The following is a 21204-nucleotide window of genomic DNA, read 5'->3' on the forward strand; positions in this document are numbered from 1 at the left end:
TAATTTATTTAACGAACCCTTTCTCACTGCGTCGATAAACTTATCAGCTTGGAATAAATGTCAAGTCATAATTAAAATGGATTTCTTCAATGGATCCATTTTGTAAAAAACTAGTTGATTCAATGCCTAATCACTCCTTCACCCTAGGAGAAGTTCTCTGCCCTAAGCAGTAGCAACGTGATGGGTTTAATTCATAAAAAAATATAAAAAATATTTGTTAAATATTTGCTCTCTTTCATAGACACAGTCTTTAGTAATTATCAGAGCTTACTGCTGTAATCCACCACGTTGGCTATCGTACGAAGACAAATTTGACAAACCTTCCAAGACTGTTAAACTATTAATTTTAGAGATCGCTATAACTAGACTTACTAAAGAAATAATTACCATACATAGAGATAGGTAATACGATTTTCATCGATAATTAATTTAAACATATGCGTTTCAATTTGTTGCGAGAGGATCAAGCGTACAAATAAACAACTTAAGCAAAGCTAAGTAAAAAAATACAGCTAAATCTTATGATTAGAAACTAGCATCAATATCATTGCGAAGTATTCCAAGATTCTAGGATTCAATGTAAGTAAACTACTAAACGGAAAAAAAACTCCAATAGTATTCCAAGTAAAATGAAAAAGTTGTCGAATTCAATCTGGATTTGAACAATGGGGGTCGTTTCTTTGGTAACGAGTCGGGGCTCAAACCGATGTGCTCCGACTGAAAGGGATCTACTGCCGCTCCGCTAGCTCGCTGTGCTTATGTGGTACACGGTATAGGCGACAGAGGACTCGTAAAGGTGAAACTTAGACTGGCTTAGACTTGATTCAAAGTCGATATAACGGATTGAACAATTAGAAACCTGGCTTAAATTAAGTTTGTCATTTTTTCCTAAGCCTGTTTTAGTGTCCACTGTTCTGCAAAGGCCTTCTTTCCAAATCAAACTTTAGGTAGTCAGCACAGACTAATAGCTATCTTCAAAATAAATCATTCGTCTAGTAAAATGTTGATAGATATCTCGCCAAGATTTAAATTGTATAACGTCAGATTTTCAGCAGTAATGGCCAATTAATTCTACGCATTTTGTAAGCCGGCATTTAAAAGTATATTTAAATTGAAGACATTTTTTAAAAATCCTCCTTATAAATCGTCGGTAACCGCTCATAAATTAAACCGAACGGTAAAGTCGAAGCTAAAGTCGCCGAAAGCCGAGCAAACTTAAATTGGATCTCTCCTCACTTCGCTCGCGATCGACCAGGGGACCAGAAAAACTCTACAATTAATGCACATTTAGAAAATAGGTTACCTATCCATACTGAAACGAAAAACTTTGAAGAAATTGGATAACAATCGTCTTTTGAGAAACAACTCATTATTTTCATGGTTATTTGAGCTCGTTACTGTAAGTCTATAATAAGAACCTTTTGTGGCTATTTTTAAACATTTAGCGCGTTATTTTATTTACGCAAAAGTATACAGAGCTACGTAATTGTCATATTTTTATTACTGTGCTTTATATGCCAAAATCACAATATATTTCTTGGCAAAATTCACCCAGAATTTTCAACTCAATTACTAGGTTTGAATAAGATTACAGGAGCTGACCCGTCGTCGTGCATGTTGCATTTGGCGACACATCTGCAGACACTCGTCTTACATACCAGGAGAGGAGGAGCACAAAGGAGCTGTCACGAGCATGTAAACTAGTGCATGTACACCACAGCGCTTAATAACCAACTGTCTGCGAATGTGCGCACGATTGCGTGTCAGTGTCACATACGAGACATGGGACGTCTTCACTCCTGGTATAATTTGGTTAGTGGATAATATAAAGGTTACTGGAGAGACGACATTTATGTATTATTCGTTCTGTCCTCCCAAATCAATTATGTACCTTCAGAGAGTTCGCACACGAATAAAAAAGACCATGCTTAATCAAAATATTAACACCAGATATCGAAATTAATTAAGAATCACTTTAAATATTTTGTTAAAACAATAAATGATATAATTTGTTGCGAGTATTTATTTTTCCAATCCTATCGTTTTCAAATATTTGATTTTCAACCAATAATTTGAATGATGAAGTCGTTGGGCAGGTTTATTCCAATTTGTTCATCCGGGTGATTTCACCCAGAATAAACCAATGACGACTATGCTGCTTAGTAGAATAGAATGAATTGTAATAAAGTTTCACCAACTACTGTGTGAAAGCACCATTACAAATTACGGTACAATTTTAAAGGAATTTCTAAGTGTATTGTGAAGGAAAACCACAAAAGATCTACCAAGAAAAGAAATTAATTAGCCAACGATATTAAACCTCGGATTTGAGACCCTTTTACGAGTACCCGCGCGAATACCGACCCCACCGATACCAGGAGAAAAGGAATCCGAGGCGTTTATAATAGACAAGCTTTACAAGGTTCGGTCGGATTTAATGAACAAATTTATAAAGAGCCAACTGAACATTAATTTATTTTAAGAATTGCACAGTAAATTATAGATTTCTGCTGAGATTTCTTGACGACTGTTTTCTCAGAAATCAATTACGGTCATAACTATACATTTCGCTATGTTTTGCAGTGTTATTTTACAGACCCACCGACCTATTTGTATTTACCGGGCACGTAACGCAAATTTCAGCATCCAAGACATTGCAATCAAGTAATACGCACCACTGCTTCACCCATCGAAGCAGAGATTTTAGTCTAAAACAGACAAAAGAATTAACCTTTGCACTGCATACCTTTGCAATGCGCTTGCCAACTGGGGCAGAAGCGTCGTGATCAAAGGAAACACTAGGTAGGCTCACCTCCTGGCGCATTCTGAATGCCTAGTACATAGGGTGGGGGTAGTGTGTGCATGTACGTTGTATACGTCGGATGTAGGTCACAGGGCCCGAGGGCACGTGGCCCACTGTACTCGTAGGGTTCATTTATCGTGAAAATATTTCATAGTATCCCTTGTAAATGTTTGTATTTACAGGGAAAAAATGGCATGTTTTTTGCGTCACGAAATAACTCTTACACACATTTAAAAGTATACTTATCAATATCAGTGAAAAGTAAATCCAAACGTAACAGGCATTCCTGATAGTATTTTAGTAAGTTAATTTAAATCAGAGATTATTTAAATCAAATGAACGCGAAACAAATATCAAGTAAGCATTTCGCACAAACCCATTTAACAGAGTGCTAGAGTACAATATTCACGCTTGCACAATCATAGTGTGTATGTAATAAGTAAATAGAACATTACATAACAGCATATCTGATAAAACGTTACATTTATTTACCAGAAGCATACAATCGTAAATAGTTACAGCGTCATGGTATATTTACTTATTTTAATTTAAATAAAACTGACGGTAAAATGTCCATACCAATACTTACTTATGGGTATGGCTATGTATGATTTGATTAAATATTTATTAGTCATACTTTTCAATTATTTTAGCATTACAATCTTCGAAAGCGAAAAATCTTTTAGTAAATATGTTTGACCTTGCTCGAAGGCAAAATATGAATCATTGTATAAAAGTAAATCTAGTTTTTGGTTTCTTTACTAACAGGGGGCGTAGCTCAGATGGTAGAGCGCTCGCTTAGCATGCGAGAGGTACCGGGATCGATACCCGGCGCCTCCAAGTCTTTTTTTTATCTTGCTCAAAGGTTTTTAGCATCTCTACGACTATTATAGCCATTTATTCGACTGTCAAAAAGTCTTTCGTGCAGCTCGTAACTTTTATACTAACAACACAAATTGAAAGACTGTTCCTTGGTACAATTCCGCATAGCAAATTAAAATAATGCCAGCTAGTGTGTGTAATTACAAGCCAGTATTGTGGAGTTTTGAACAGCGTCGCTAACAAAGCGTCGCGCCACGAGGACGCTTCACTCCTGACACTACTTCAACGTCATGTCGTCCTGGTACCCAAACGTCTGCTGTTTTACATACTGCAAGAATAACCGAGTTACAAAAACTTGCTTTTCACATGAATGAATCATTTTTAGGTACGATTTTACATAGTTTTCCTGAAATCTACGGCGTACGGTTTTGGAAGTACAATACTATTTCTTCAAATTTAATAAAGTAAAGCTTTCAACATAAACGAAAAGAATATCTACTATCATACACACGATAATCTGTGAACTAAACAATTAGCGGCAACAAGCTTATCAATAACCCCGGGACGAGCAAAAACTGATCCTTTTTGTAACAAGAAAAAAGCCGGGGTTCAATCGTCCCCCATTCTCGCAACTACCAGGGTACATTCCTAAACGGGAAAACTAATTTTAATGGTGGAATAACGACTATGGGTGTTTTCGTAAAACGAGAGGGATGCAGTCATTTACACCCCTGGTAATGGGGCATTTATGGAGATAGACATGAGAATTGGGAATAGTGTTATTTTACTGTTTAAGTATGGTAAAAGCATAAAGGTGTGCAAAGTAGTTACTTTTTTAGTAGGTCCTGTACTGTATTTTCAAAGAACACATGCACATTTTCAGCAATGATTTTTTGTTACAGTGAAACTTTCATCAAACATTATATTTGAAAAAAAGGATGAATCTTGAAAAATGTATAGGGATGAAAACAATGGGGTAGAAAAACAATGTAAAGTAACTAGTGCTAGTGTCGTGTACAAGTACCAGGCTAGCAGAGATGACAAAGAGAACAAAATACCAGCAGAGCTCTTGAGAGTCCTTTCACACTGTTTCGTTTGCAACCGACCGTAGCGTTTTTACAAGCAAAAGTATTACCAGAGTTCTTCTACAATAAAACTATGTGTTAGAAACGAAGCAATTCCGCTTTTAAAGTTGCCAGTTTTGAAGAACTAAAATAAAAAGTTTTTTAATAAAGAACTTGTTATAATGAAGGAAACAAAAGCTTGTAACTTCATGAAGAAGATAGATACGAGTGCCGAGCGTTGCAGTTTTAAAAAATAAGTTAATTTTTCATACTTTATTAGGAATTGCTTACTTAATTGCCGCAGATAAAGTCTTCAAATAACAAGCGATCGTAAACCACATTGGTTGAAAATTAACTGGAGTTGTTTCTCTCTTTTTCATTCAAGTTTAACTACATAGATATAGTAATCATGTTTTCTTCTAACATATAGGTAAAGTAATAACTCTAAGATCAATGCACGAAAAGCGACTTATCAGATAAGTTATTGAGTATCGCTGGAAAAAATTAAATTCTAATATTGTTTTACTTACGGATATTCAAATTATTCCTAAAGCTACATTCTTCTCTAGTTATCGATTAACCCTTCCCATTGCTACCCAAGCGACCTCTATCGGTAGTTTAAAGTCCTACTGAAATGTTCAACTGCACAAGTAGCGCCATCTCTGTTTCAATTCGAGAGTTGCTAAGTGAAAGTATACACAAGTCGCCCTCTTCACAGAGCCAAGGGAGGAAAGTGCAGCCTCTTTCGCTGAGAGTGTACTTGAAAGTACAGGGCGTTTTCCAGAGATGGCGCTAGTCGAATGAAAAATTTAAAATAACCTCTAAAGTAATACAAAACGCGTTTGTTAGTAATTGTATTGATTATGTTCACGTGTTAAGCTTACTTTAGTATTAACGTTTAAAGTAATATTACTCACGTTAAGCATCAAAACATTGTCACGAATTCCAATGGAAATTTAATTTCTCGTAGGCCACTTACCTGAAAAAAAGAGAAATTAATCATTAGTCATGTATACAACTTTACACAGAATTCGTTTAGTGTTCTTTTGTTAACAGGATACATAATTATGTTTGAATTATTGTACAAGAAAAACTAATTTAAGCCTTTATTTCTAGTAACATGTTACCAATTTATACAATTTTGAAAATATGCTTTAAGTATTTATCACACCGTAATACGACAAACAATATAACACTATACCTAACATACATAACGAACTTAAATTACTTAGGTTTTTGGTTATTACAATAAATCGTATCAACTCTTACATTGAACAGAATAGCCTAATTTTGATAATTCTCATTTAGTAGTTACATCATTGAACGCAATACAAACATTGAACATCACCTATTTGTGTGGGAAAACCTCAATACTCTAATCAGTCAACTAAATTAATCCTATACAATGGCTTACCTACAAATAGGCTCACATTGCGAGTATCATACCACCCGCAGGCAAACATATCGAAGAGCTCCTTCCATTGATGTCAGCCTGGTAACCTGGCAAATTACTTGAAGCAAAACGTGTGCTCAAACTTTCAAAAACAAACAAAGCTTATAAAGCTAAAACAATCATGGTTATGTACGCTAAAATTAATCGTAAATTGTATACATTACAGTGCAAAATTAGTCGGCGACCATGCAACCAACACATTCCCTTGAAATACAGTTGTCTCTGAGATAAACCTCTAATACTAAATGAGTCTCTGCCAACGTTACCTGAATTAACCTAAACGTATGGCATAATAAACTTTAAGTACACCACATAAAGTCTAGTTTCAGTTACAGTTTGGTTTAGGGGAAATGTCGAGCGTGAGCGTGGCATTTGAATTTGAGCTTTATTTAGACGTGTTACGGTTTAATGTGACCACAATGTCAATAGAGTAAGGTAAACGTATCAGTTTTTTGCATAATCACAGCGTTTCATCGGGCCAGGACAATAGCGGCCGTGCAGAGAGCACACTCGGTTCAAATATGAATACGGAAGTTAGATACAAACAGACTACACCTCGTGAAAATTTTACAAGGTCAACATTCTTATGGGAATCGGAAACAGTATTTACCAAGGCGACGACTGCAGGAAAATGTGTGGTTACAAATTTAACTAATCGAATTTAGGTAGTGAAAAACAACTTAAAAAGAGACTTTCCCTAAACCTAGACACTATCAAACTCCTCTCCTGTAATGGCTTACCGCCGGTTTTTTAACATTGAAGTGGCTTCCGAAACAAAAAAACGCTGAGTTTTAAAACTACTAAGCGATCACCCATCAATATAAATAACTACGCAAAAACGCTTTACTTACAATATAAAAAAGATACAAGTTAAAGTTACCAGGAGAATATGACATGAAAAGAGATGTCAGTGTGTCTTTGTGTTATAAAGAAAAACGATAACACGGAACAGTTACTTTTCATTTGGGTAAAAGCATTAAGTTGACCGCATAATGTGATATTTAGAGCACCGGCAATGAAACGAAATGAGCTAAAATAACACATTTAATTTTATTGGATAACGATGGCTAATTGACTTTTAATTGTACACGTTCGATGGGCAATTATCAGTTAGAATTGATTGTGTAGTAAAAACGATGATACGATTTATATTATAGCAGGTTTTAACGACAATTATATGAAGCTACAAACTTATTACATTTAAATGCCCCAAAATACATTGGTTATTAAAAAAATCCTACATTTTTGTTTTAACAAGAATACTAAAAATAACCTTTTTTTAAATACATTATCAGTAGTAAAAGCAACACCAATTCACGTAGTGATTTCCGGTTGATAAAACTTTGGATAGTTTAAAAATAATGTGTTATAGTAATGAATCGCTCAACACACGCGTTAAGTCGTGGCCAGACAGATACTAATGAACCTTTCATTACGTCACCCTACAGGTGTCGAGCCTGCTAATTAACACTTGTTTGCAACATTATATTGATGTCATAATTCATTACGAAATAAGAGGCGAGTGTCCACTACAGTATAATTAACTATGCATTATTGATTTACCATTTATGAATAAGAGGAAATTCCCACATATTTGCTCTCTACATAAAACACGAATCTCCCGTAAGAGTTGATCAGAGGTCAGAGAAAACTTACTTACATATACATTCAAAATTGTAAATTCATTTCAAAGAGCAGCATAATTCTGTCACTTTTTTAAGTGTATTAAGATGTAAGCAAGTGTTACGTCATAAGAATCTGTTGAAATATCGCCGTTTCGCCACCATTTCACAATTGATCCCAAAATACTTTCTTAACTCTTTTCGTAACAACTTAATACTCGGGTTTATTTATAAGGCTCGCGATACGGACGAACAATTCACCGGGTATTTGTAATCGGCTCGTATCCGGGTAAAAATACCCGGCCGACTGTGTAGGTGCCGCGTGGGCGAACTAAGGCGAGCTTGCCCAACAAATGTACTGACAATTTAAACTTTCACTTGATTTGTTAGAGAGGAAATAAACTTGGTTTGATTTCATTTGGAATGTTCGAGGATTTTCTAGAAATACGATACAGATTCCAAGTGTCCTTTACTACGTCAATCGCTTTAATTTTTTTTAAGTGGTTTAACAAACACCAAGTTATTCTAGCCGCTGGAGATCTTCTGGTTAGCCAGTGCGACTATGGCTTAACTTAAGAGGTAACAACATCTCGCGTACGCTTTGAACGTATTCCGTCACCTCAAATATTACAAAAAAGCTGTTATTAATCGACACCCCCCGGCAATTTACTACTCTGTCAAATTAAATAACTAGCCGCATTTTCTATTAACAGGCGACATTTCCCAGAAACCTTGATAAAATAAATTACCTAGTAGGAGGCTCTTATTTACAACACAAAATTCGGCACTCAATGTTAATTATGTAAGCCCCGATTTACTATCGATACATTTAATACAAATGTACCAAGGAATCAGGGAAGCCGAGGAGTGTGTCACGTCCGAAGCACATTTCTGGTTACACGCTCCGCGGCACAAACTAAATTATTTATGAAGGCGACCCTTTGGACGCGGCTCGGCGGCCCGGGACCAAAGTGATATTTGTTTCCCTTACTTATCCCGAGTACTCCGTATGCTTTATGCTATCCTGGTACGTGGATGGGTGAAAGCGATGGATTTAGACCGGAAAACCACGCGGAAAATAAGAATAGTTTGGTTAGATTCTTGCTGTTGAGGAAATCTATTATTTTGAAAGGTTCTTTCGAAAAATATTTGCCAGTTGTATAAAAATAATAATGTTTTTAAAATCCGTAGGCCTTACCACTTAATAATTTCCTACAAACTCCCACCCTTTCCCTGCACAAGTTATTGCTCTGTCATTCATTCTCACCGCGTAACAAAGCCTCCAAGCTGCCTTTATTTCAATAAACCATTCACACACAAGTACACTAATTTATATTTCCCCCTATCACCTATCTCAGTAATCACACAATAATATGCACATTGCGAATGCAAGCGAAATCCGTGTGTATTCTCCGAGGACCTTAGTAAGGATTCCCTCAGTGACAATGACTGATCACCGCTTCGATTCCGTCTGGTGTGTATTGTTCGGTTCGCTTTGTAATTCGCTCGCATTGTTGTCCTTTGTATGCAAATCATTTCTGTTCACGTTTAATAGGAGTTGATAGAATAAATTCAATTTAAAGTAGGTTTGTAAACCCTCATACAGGAATTCCGGAATTCGGAATTATAATGTCGGGAAATTACTTTACTTAACTTATAATCCTACTAGGATATTGTAAATACGAAAGTTTCTAAGCATTAGTGGATAGATAACGGATTGTAACTCTTTCACGAAAAAGCCACTGATATTCGGTACACTAATATTAAACCCATAGGATTCTAATACACAGAGAAATCTTTTAACGCGGACGAAGTCGCAGGCAGAAGCTAGTATACATATACATATTTTATTGATATATGTTGCGAGTACAGTATTCATAAAGCAGACATAATAAATTGGTAAATAAATCTACTTTCACATTTCAATCAGTTTCAATTTATTTCAATTAATAATTTATGTACAAAATGCGCGTGCCATGCACGATATCATCCATACTAATATTATAAATGCGAAAGTAACTCTGTCTGTCTGTCTGTCTGTCTGTCTGTCTGTCTGTCTGCTACTTAATCACGCCTAAACTACTGAACCAATTTGCATGAAATTTGGTATGGAGATATTTTGATACTCGAGAAAGGACATAGGCTACTTTTTATCCCGGGAAAATGACGCATTTCCCGGGAAAATTCAGGTGGCGAACGAAGTCCCGAATAATCAATATTATAATGACATTGAATTAACAAAATTCTGTTGTCATGGCAACTGGTTTAATGACGGATTTATTAAGAGATATAAATAATTTTGAGAATATTTTCGTGTCAAAAAAGCATATTTTGTATCATCACGCTACGACCAATAGGAGCAGAGTAACAGTAAAAAGTGTTACAAAAACGTGGAAAACTCTGACCCATTCCCTCTTATGTGACGCAAGCGAAGTTGCGCGGGTCAGCTAGTATCTTTATAATTCACCTCATATACTACCAAACAAACATTTCGTTGCAATTTCAGGCCCCTATTTGAATTAAAAACCTGTGGATGGGAGGGACTAGAACTTTACATATTTTTTCAGTCATTTAGATCAAAAATAATCTAAGAATCAAAATAAATAATAATTCATATTATAAAAGTTTCATTAATGTTTATTTCAATATCGTTTATTTTGTTGACAAGCTCTCAATAACACAGTTCAAAGTACTAGCACTTCATAACTACACAAGAGTCCACTCAAAACAATAATGCTGTGATGTTGTCATTTGGAATGCTTTCCACTTGTGGTTTGAAACAAACTTTCATAATGACACCACGATTTACATATATAGTAATAGGGCCAGTTTCACAGATTATGAATAACTGTCAGACAACTTATCTGCCAAATTAAAAGACGGTTAATGTATGAAAACTATGATAAATATCTAAATGTGATGAAACCGGCCTATTTTCATACATATTTTCATTTTGTAAAAGGAAATTTCGAAATGAATGCACCCAATTTGGCAGATAATTTTATTTTATTTTTAACATGCTTTATACATTTTTTTAAGAATATCTCTACTATTTATGGAGCCCAAGAACCATTTTATATTTTCGTTCAAAGTAAATCACTCCCCCTTGCTATTCAACCTGGAGTACTAGGGTGACATACATCGCAAGAGGTGGTAATGACAAGGAGCAGGTGCTATGAAATCATAATCACTCATTACCGTGCATTTATGGGACACAAAGTATACGCGAAAGCGGGAAGACAAGTGGTATTCATATTTTATAAGCCAATCCACTTTGCACTTACAATAGCTTGTCATTAAAACTATAATTAATGCCTTTGAATTTTCCTTAATTGTTTGTGCAAAAATTAAAGAGTTTGTGGCAAAGTAAAAAGCCGCACGGATAGATCTATCAGGTTAAGCTACGTTTGCCGAGGTTGGTCTGTGCATGGGTGACCATATTACACATACCAGTTCCTTTGCGTTTCGGAGGGCACGTTAAATTACGGGTAGCCGTTACCACATGTCAAAATTATTAAGGACCTTACAATAAGTTATCGAAGATCATCGTAATACTAGCCACGTAAGTGGGTTGTTGATGTCCGATAGACATTAGCTACATGTAAAACAATCGGCTGCATTAAGTGAGACTGGAAGAAAGGTTAGGCTGGATTTTTTTTTGTGATAAATCGCTTGATATATTTTAAAGATAAATTAATGTTTGACTGATTTATTAATGCATCGATTATATTATTTATACGTGTCAAGCAAACGACAATTAGTCATGAATAGAACTACACTCACGTGTAAACTGAACACAATCGATATTGCCTCATTCATTTCAATTAAATTATAAACTTCCTCTAACCTTTAGTACAACACAAGTACATACATACTTGACATTCATCAAAAAACATTTGCCCGTCTGTTTCAATCATCAATTACAAATACGATTAAAAAAATATATAATTTCAAAAAAGCATATTTCAAACAGAAATTGATATGCTTACAGAGCATTAATGCAACCTTAAATTTATATTAAAAACTTAAAAATACCCTTGACTAAATCTAGTCTTAAAAATGGACAACTCCATACGAACCGAGCACTTAAAAATAACAACACTCAAACCATCCTACGATTCCCATTTACACGATGAATAGGAGCGCCGAATCTCTTCGAATCTCTCCCGTTCCTCTGCTACCCTAGTACAATCAAACAGATTGCACTAGCGACAATGGCTATTGCGACGATAGTGCCGTGTAATCGCTTGCATTTGTCACTTACGCTACTTATTGTGAGAATTTGTCGGGGAATGTTCTACAGAGAATGATGATTCAGATGAACGTAAAAAGCAGAATATGAGTTTCTGCTGCTATCTTGCTTTAAATCTATAGCAGTAATGTATTGAGTTAAATGTATAGTCGTTCTACGTGTTTATTGACTTTTCTGTAGGACAAGTACCTAATTCTCAGGAGAAGTTTAGTTTGAAATCGTAGGTTGAATGAATGACATTGGCAGGTCTCGCCTCTTTTTCGTGGAACTGAGAAAATTGTAAACAATTATACAGACGTTAAAATTACTTGTGAATTTTAAAAGACAGCCGTGAATATCTGAAATTAATAAAGTAATGATCATTAACTTATTAAAAGCAATCTCCTCTGATGAAAAACAACGTCAAACAAATCATTGTCAAATATTAATGACACGAAATAGCAGTGGATTGCGAGGAACGCAAGATGGCCAACTTGTTTAGTGAGCCATTCTCTTTGATGACGTCATTAATCCCGCCAAATTGCGGGCCCGACACGCCCGTGACGTCACCCACCCACGCGCTTGTACCAGGCGAGCATAAGAAGTTAGGAGGTGTTGCTTTCGTAACCGCAACCTTTGTGTGAAGAAATCTCCTTCGAATTGTAAGAAGACGATCGATTCCTAAAAATATCCCGCACCATTTCTATAAATAGTTTCATAAGGTCATGAAATGAATGTTTTTCTGTGTGAAATGTAGCTCAAGTTATTTATGTTGAAGGAAACCTACATTTCGATCTCGCAACCAAAGCTTTACATTTTTAAAGAGCCAGTGATATGTGGCATGTGGTGCACATCACTAACACCCCAAGGATTCACCGAAGTTGTGTGAGATAGAATTTATTAAAGTTTACACAATGTGAGTGTATTATTTCTTATGTTATTTAGTTTTCAGGAAATTATACTGTATGTATCCAGAGAGGAAATATGAAAACGAAAAATATCTATCCTCAATAATGCCTCGGGCTTTGTCATTTTGTTGTAACAAAAATATTCCCCAATTTCTTTCCATGATTGAATATTTAATTTCGATAATTCTGTCGACAAAGGACTAAGGAAAAACATTATTTTAAAAAAGGAAATGAAGCGCATAAAACAATGACGAACATCGACGATGAATGAGAGTGGAATTTACACAGATCTTCTTTGTTATGCGTTCCTGGTAGCCAGAAGGACAAATTGTTATATTGATCGAAAGGAATTGATTTGGGATTAGAGGGGGAATACGCTCGGCTTATTTTCCTTCTATTTCTATAACTTAATCTAAATTCATTAAAGTCTCTAGATAACGCTAAAACAATACAATACAGTCGCATTACTTAAATAATAACCCCACAAATTTGCACCAGGCTTTATCTAAGCCCCAAAATCTTGGCTAAGCAGTCGCAAAATACGGGTTCTTTACCCGAAAAACGTAAATTAAAACAGCGTGTAAAACGTCTGTCGCCAGTTATCTTCACGGCTGGCGGGCTACAAAGATCTATCGGTCGTAGTCAGGAGCGGTCAGTGTCGGTCAGACGGCGGTCGCACAAACGCCACTCATCATTAGCGGGCCGAGACAAAAGAACGGTTGGAGCGTGAACGCGGGACTGCGATGTCCAATTATTGTGGACACAACAGTTCTTTGTGCTTTACCAAAGTTGCAGTCTGTTTCGTGTGTGGTGAATTTGTAAGAGAAATGGATTTGTTTTTAAAAAGGCCTCTATTACTTTCGCTTCTTTGATTAGTTCTTCGTTTTTAAACAATAAGAAACTACTATCTAAAATAGAAATAACTGCCTATCGGACCTCCACTACAAAGTTACCTGGATTATAACACGATAAACATCGGTAAGACTGGTTGTCAGCGTATGACTACTGGTAACGACAGACAAAGATAAGTGACCGTCAGAACCCATAATTTAACGTGCCTTCCGAAACGTGGAGAAACTTGGCATGCATAATATGGTCACCCATTCACAGAATAACCTCGGCAAGCGTAACTTAACCTCAGAGATCGATCCGTGCGGCTGTTCTTCCTAAGCCACGAGCTCCTCTGAACGAACTGACTTACAAAAGACTGCACTAATTACTTTGAATACACGAATACACTAAAAGCCATCGAATAAACCACGCAACAAAAGTCCTGTACCGACAACAATTTTAATTTTTGAATGCAAAAACACAATCAAAAAGTGATTTCAATAAAAATATACGCCTACAATAACATGTAAACTATAACAAACTCATTTTGCACGTTGAGTGGTGTAAAATGACGTCGCAATAAGCTCGTTGTTTGGTTGATAAAAAGCAATAAGCGTACAAGCGAGCTCTGGGATTTGCGCGCCAAGCCATGTACACACATCGCAGGCGGGTATTTCGGCAGGCAAACTGTTTGCAGCGTAATGTTGGCCGTAATATATTTTTGGGACAATAACCACTGCCTGCTCTTTTTCCAGTTTTAGGTTGCTGGGAGATTTACTAGAGACTTTGAAAACGCTTCCATACTAATATACTATGTACTTCTTTTTTCAACTCCAAGTTATGAAAAAATAACAAGTCACACAATGAGTAGTAGAATAAATAAATAAAACAGTTTATGAAAGTCTACAAATGGTAAGCGGCAAAAAGTTAGCTAAATACAAAACAAGCCTTTATTTGAAAAGCGTCGATGCGGTATGAGGCGACGCGACGTTGTACAGGCGAAGTCAAAGTGTTCCCACACAATGCCGTCTGCAGCTGATTGTACGCGCGATTACTATTTATTCATACGTTTATATTAACTTGTGTGCTTGCTTTGATTTATTTATAACACGATAACTAGCCACATTAAAAACAAGTAGGAAATAATATGTTTACATTTTAACCCGTTACTGTCCCACTGATGGCCAAGGGTCTCCCGGCTCTTGACCAAATGCGGGTTGGGAACTTTGACATTCCTTCCTACAAAAACTGTGATAAAGAACTCTAGGCTTGCTAGATTTTACCGATGTTTTCCCTCACCGTTAAATCAAGTGATAAATATACATACATACACTCGCTAAGTCATTGGTTTGTGACCTTGGGTATGCACCATAGACCACGTGCGTTCCAAGCGCTCTTGCTGCATCAATGACCAATAAAAATCAAACAGAAAATAGTATTTTGTTTACAGATACTCGAAGTTTCGAATCAAACCCGGATCTCGTAATTAGCACCCAGCTCTCAAAGCCCCTCAACCATTGTAACAGAAATTAATATTATTCTAATTAGAGAGAGCTATTCAAATAATTCGGAGCATTTGCTTAATGTAATTTGGAGCAAGTACCAGGGTCGCACACTCGCGCAGAGGTTACCTTACACAGAGATGTAATTCACACGGGTGAGCCTTTAGGCAGAACTTTGAAGCACAACTTAGAAATGTCGGTAATGAAAGTAAATAACTCGATAGTTCCTAAGTACACAGTAAGTAGTGACGTTAGGAGTTCAATTTTGAAATAATATTGAAGTTTCGTGTAATAATTTATGTTCAGTGCAAAGTAAGTTTACCGGAATTTATGATTTCGCTTTTATTGAATAGTAGTCGTTCGGAAACTAAGTAGTTTCCGTTTTTTTAACTTTAACTGAAAATGTATTTTACATTGATTTAAATTACAATTAATTTACTCATACCAAAAATCCAGCCCACTACAAACGAGATAGGTTTTTAAAAGCTCTTTAAAGGTTGTACTTAGAAAAGCAAAATAAGAATTTTATTTGCAAAATCTACCTTTGTAACAGAATCTAACGAAGTTACGTAGCAAAGTACTAGACTAACATAACTAAACAGGAGCTCATTTGGTGGAAACTCACAAAATTCCCAGACAGAGATAATCTTTCTTCGTCTAGCTCGATACAAGTTCTCCCTAGTTGCCGTTACTTAGCGAGCTGAATTACCTCCAACTAGGTATAAGTTTAGCAAAGTAAAATAAGGATAATTTGTGTAACTTGAAACAGAAACATTAGTTCTATCAAGTTTATAACTTCAATAATTATGACAATCAATTCACGCCTTCTCGTTAACATTGATTGAAAGATAAAGACATTTATTATTAGTACCTACAGATTTATATAGGTGTACTTATGAATAAAGGCCCTGAAAACTCTATAAATATAACCTAGATAAACATGACATTGTAATAAATGGCAACTTGAACGACGTAGATTTTTCATTGTATACTAAATCCATGTTGAAAATTGTAAAGCTAAGCATTATTACGCTGTAGTATGTTCGCCTATTGATGCGCTAGGGAATAAGTTTGGCAACTGCCCAATATATTTTCCGAGCCACTAAACTAGTGAACCGATTGCCTAAAGTCGACCGTTCGGTAAAATCTTCATTGCAGGCTTAAATAAAAATGATTTTGGCGTTAATACAAAATCGATATTGCCCGTCGAAAAATTTCATGAATACATAATACGCCTAGATAAAATGTTTTAGTACACTGATCGTCTGTCCACCGGTGAGTGCAACTGTGAGCACCTCCAACTTTTTAACGACGTAATATAATATGTATGTATACATAACAGTTAATGGCTGCTAGCTCACGGACACGACTAGAAGACTAGCAGTCGTTCCGTCCTCGAGTGCAATCGTCGCACTTTCAAGACCCCTTGTTATACAGCACCCCTACAAACCAATATCAACCTTACCACCTTTTAACAAAGATTATTCTTGCGGTCATACGCACCGTAAGAATAATACGGAATACGCCTGAAAAGTTTCAGATTAAAGTGCTTTATTCCATTTTAACTTCGGTGTAATTGTTTGAGCGGAATGCTTAGAAAAAACATTATACAGCTAATATAAGATTTCTTTCTTTAATCTCTTTGAAAAATATGAGTCGCAATCCGAAATAATCATCTCAGGAGCTTTAGTAACTTTTTGTTTGATAAATGTTTGTTTTGATTAAAATTGACATCTTGTAAAACCATTTAATAATATGCTAGCTGTTGAAGTAAAAAGCTTAAGAAATGGAAAATCTATCTGTCTTTTAAGTATTTACATTGCACGTGTGGAAAAATCGATAAACCCATCTTATTCAACCCTTTCAAGAGTTTTCAAACTGGGGTGTACCAGGAACGCATAAACGTAAAGGAGTGGTCTCGCTACGTGACCACTCCAACCGTTCGCCGTCCCATTCATCCATTTATCCTTTCTGCTTGCAATCATCCCGCGGGCATTTGTCAGGATTTCGCAGAGCTTTGACCTTTGTACATGTAAATAGGCTCCATAAATGTCGTTTGAAGGCTTTTCGTAATTTATTACACGGCTTGCTGCGTCACTCACTTGATACGTATTTTCTGACGAGTCATATTCTTTATTTTTATGACGTATTTTGCAATTTAAGTTTGGGAACATTATCTTTTTATACGTCACATTTTTACAGATTTTGTTTATCATTGTTGAGCGATTTGATGCTGGAGTTATAAAAACGATCAAAGCTTTAACCAAACACATAGAGGTATTATCGTTTATTACTAAAACGAGATATCGTAATATGAAACTACCACACAAATATATTTCTAAAATGCATTCGTATCAGAAATAAAAAGGAACTAAACAAAATATTGTTACTTTTGCAGCAAGATAAACAAGCATTGCATTTTTAAACTTACGACTCCCTTGGGAACTGTATTAAGCAAATTAAAACAGTTTAATAACTGCAGGCTCAGAGCTTCATCAAAGTGGATCGAAACGAAAGAAGGGGGAGAGATAAAGAAAAAACCATGAGCAAAGCCCAGGTTATTGGCTCCCTAATGAAAAATTTATGAAGTTACCAAGGCTTCATAAATACTGTGGGGTTTTTTCTAAAGGAGGGGTCTATTATGTGCAGACGTCGATCGAGAGGAAAAGTAAAACTTGAATAAAATAAGAGCAGTGAAATTGGTATAAGTTAGTTTGACTATTAATACCTCACTTTGAGTACTTTATTCATTTTCTTATATTTCGTCGTTCATGATTTTAAAAAGAAAACTACGCAAACGTTTCTTTTGGAGACCGACACTAACTAAAGCTATGTTCAATTTTTACGAGCAATTAAGCATTCATAAACAATCTCCTTCTCACTCATGTTCTCCGTGTGACCAGGCTAGCTGATATTCGTAATATAGTGTCGAAACTGACAGATAATCGGATTTAGCCCTTAATTATGCTTGGATAATCCTGTATTTATACATACATACACTCCATTAACCATCGCTTTAACCAGATTATATTTGCTTTAAACTAAAAGATTAGGCAGTGTTGTAATTTTCTGTTGTTACACTTTATTATAACAATAGGAAACTCAAATTTTGCGATTGGGCGACAGCAGGTATTTATAAAAGTAGAGCTAGGTTGTATGAGCTTTATTCCATGAAACAGTTCAATTTTAATCCTAAATTTCTTGAATACGTTAGGAACTATTCAAAAATTTTTAAGAGAACTTGTGTTGCTGCTAAATCCTTACACTTAAGCAACAAAATTAAAAGCTCAGACAATACGATCAAAACCACATGGAATATCATTAACAACGAAACAGGTCGTGCTATCCAGCGCGAAAATAATTTTGAACTGAAAGTAAATGACACGATTATCACCAACAACTTAGAGGTTGCTCAGGCGTTCAATACTTTCTTCGCTGATATTCCCACAGCTACAACTAGCTCCTTGAATTCCTGTCCTGCCAAGGCAGAATGTTTACTTCGAAATAGTGTAGAAGAGTGTGGTAGTGTTTTTTTCTTCAAACATATCAACTCTAATGATGTAGTTAAGGCTTTTAGGTCGCTCAACTCCAAAAAAACACCTGACCTCTGGGGCATCTCTGTTAAATTAGTAGAAAGTATCATCCTGGAAATAGCCCCCCATTTGGCTTTAATATTTAATAGGTGCGTAGATGCTGGTGTGTTTCCGGACTTAATGAAACACAGTAAAGTAGTACCACTCTTTAAGAAGGGATCTAAGAGTGAGCCCAGCAATTTCAGGCCCATTTCCATCTTGCCTGCGGTTAGCAAAATCTTCGAAAAGGTCATCTTAGAGCAGCTCGAAAGTCACTTTAACTCGAATCAGCTATTTCATGGTAAACAGTATGGTTTCACAAAGGGTAGGTCAACAATCGATGCAGGTATTTCGCTCGTCAAGCATATCTATGATGCTTGGGAGACATCCCAGGACGCCATTGGGGTGTTCTGCGATCTCTCCAAAGCATTTGACTGTGTCCAACATAATACGCTCCTTAGGAAACTAAACCACTATGGAATTAGGGATACAGCGCTCGATTTACTTGCGTCATATTTGAGTAATAGGATTCAACGAGTAGATATCAATGGTGTAAGGTCTTCAGGTTCAGCTGTTTCTCTCGGCGTGCCTCAGGGTTCGATACTCGGTCCGTTTCTTTTTCTCGTATATATAAACGATCTCCCCTTTCAGGTGCAGGACTTATGTGATATTATATTATTTGCAGATGACACTTCACTCATTTTTAAAGTAGATCGTTCGAAGTCTTGTTTTATTGATATCAATAGTATTCTTGAACAGGTCCACAACTGGTTCACTTGTAATAATCTGTTATTAAATTCTAACAAAACTAAGTGCATTAGGTTCACTATGCCCAACGCGAGGAATTTAGGTACTAACATAGTCGTAAATGGGCAAACTATCGATTTGGTAGATTCGGCAACTTTTTTAGGTATCAGTCTGGATAGCAAGCTCCAATGGGGCACTCAAATAGCGCATCTCTCGGGGAGACTCAGCTCCGCCGCGTACGCAATCAGAAAAGTAAGACAGTTTGCTGGTGTGGATGCGGCAAGACTGGTTTACTTTAGTTATTTTCACAGCGTCATGTCTTACGGTATATTACTGTGGGGTAAGGCTGCTGATATAGATGTTATTTTTGTCCTTCAAAAAAGAGCTATCCGTGCAATTTATAGTTTAGGAGCGCGAGACTCCTTGAGAGAGCTTTTTGGGCAGATAGGGATACTGACGGTGTCATCACAGTATGTGCTTGCAAACTTGTTGTATATAAAACAAAATTTAGGGACTTTCGCAACAAATAGCGATAGACACAATTACAACACTAGAAACAGACACAAATTAGTAGGTCCCCATCATCGTTTACACAAGGTGCACAATTCGTTTGTAGGTCTCGGCATTCGTTTCTTCAACAAGCTTCCAAAGCACATCATGGATTTGCCCCTGCCAAAATTCAAAGTTGCTGTTAAGGAACATCTCGTTAGGAAAGCTTATTACAGAATTGATGAGTATCTAAACGACAATAGCTCTTGGGATTAGTCGCTCGCTTGATTAGGATTCTTTGAAATTAGGGAACCTTGCTATAAATTGTATAAACTCAGTAGCAGTAGGTCTAAATATTGTAAAATATGGGCAATTAATGATGCAAATAGGTGATGTTACGTACAATTTGATGTTATTCATAAAACTGTCACTTTTTTCTTTTATAATGTTCACAACCAGTGTGCTCACTTGCTGCCCATATTCTTATTATCACATGCTAGTAGGTGCTCCCAACATACGGTATGATCAGACACTAATAAATAACCTAGCTATGTTCATTTAACTTAATTGACGTTTAGTCTATATCGCTGATTGTTGGCAGCTCCTCGCATGATCAATTATTGTATCAACCACATTGTAAAACTTTTTGGCGATTGAAAAGAGTGGCCGTGAGTTTCTCGCTAGCTCTTCTCATAAGGCTCTACCCCCTTTCCGAGCTAGTGGTAGATTCAGTAATTGTAACGACTATCATAAGTGTCAATATTTGACCTAAATGAATAAATGATTTGATTTTGATTTTGATTTTGATTATGTAACGTGACCGCGGTCATTGACCCCTCGGAGTTATTTTTGGGCAGCTTCTAATAATATGGAAAGGAGCAAAGTATTTTGTTACCTAATATTGGAACACATAACAGTACAAGTAGAGACAGCAAATGAAGTAGAGATTATTTCTCGAGGATATTCTGTGGATGGTTGAACATATTCAACATACCGATTTCCTTGTTTCGGTAGGAACGTAAAATGGTGGGTCCCAGCTGACATTTAGGTATCGTATTATAACCTGAACCTAACTGAGTTGTGAAGGTCTGATAGGCAGTTGCTCCATGTAAAATACTGATATTCAGCTGCATCCGGTGAGACTGGAAGAACAATTAATT

At 36.2% G+C, this 21204-nt stretch overlaps 1 protein-coding gene and 1 non-coding gene across 5 annotated transcripts in view; one reads left to right on the forward strand and one right to left on the reverse strand.

The window, feature by feature from the left end:
- The window catches only part of LOC142980472 (neurobeachin-like), a 223713-nt gene that overhangs the window by 116806 nt on the left and 85703 nt on the right, over positions 1 to 21204 (reverse strand). The window contains exon 2 of one of the 4 annotated variants that reach the window (XM_076125883.1): positions 5543 to 5668. The exons of the other annotated variants lie outside the window; for them this stretch is intronic. Within the exon in view, the coding sequence (XP_075981998.1) occupies positions 5615 to 5668 (54 nt within the window). The 3' untranslated portion in view covers positions 5543 to 5614. Of the gene's footprint in view, positions 1 to 5542; positions 5669 to 21204 lie in introns of those variants that run through there. 4 annotated transcript variants of the gene reach the window in all.
- On the forward strand, positions 3571 to 3643 carry TRNAA-AGC (transfer RNA alanine (anticodon AGC)). The gene has a single exon. It is a non-coding gene; the product is annotated as a tRNA-Ala (tRNA).

This window comes from Anticarsia gemmatalis, chromosome 18 (assembly GCF_050436995.1).
Source record: "Anticarsia gemmatalis isolate Benzon Research Colony breed Stoneville strain chromosome 18, ilAntGemm2 primary, whole genome shotgun sequence".
Lineage (NCBI taxonomy): Eukaryota > Metazoa > Arthropoda > Insecta > Lepidoptera > Erebidae > Anticarsia > Anticarsia gemmatalis.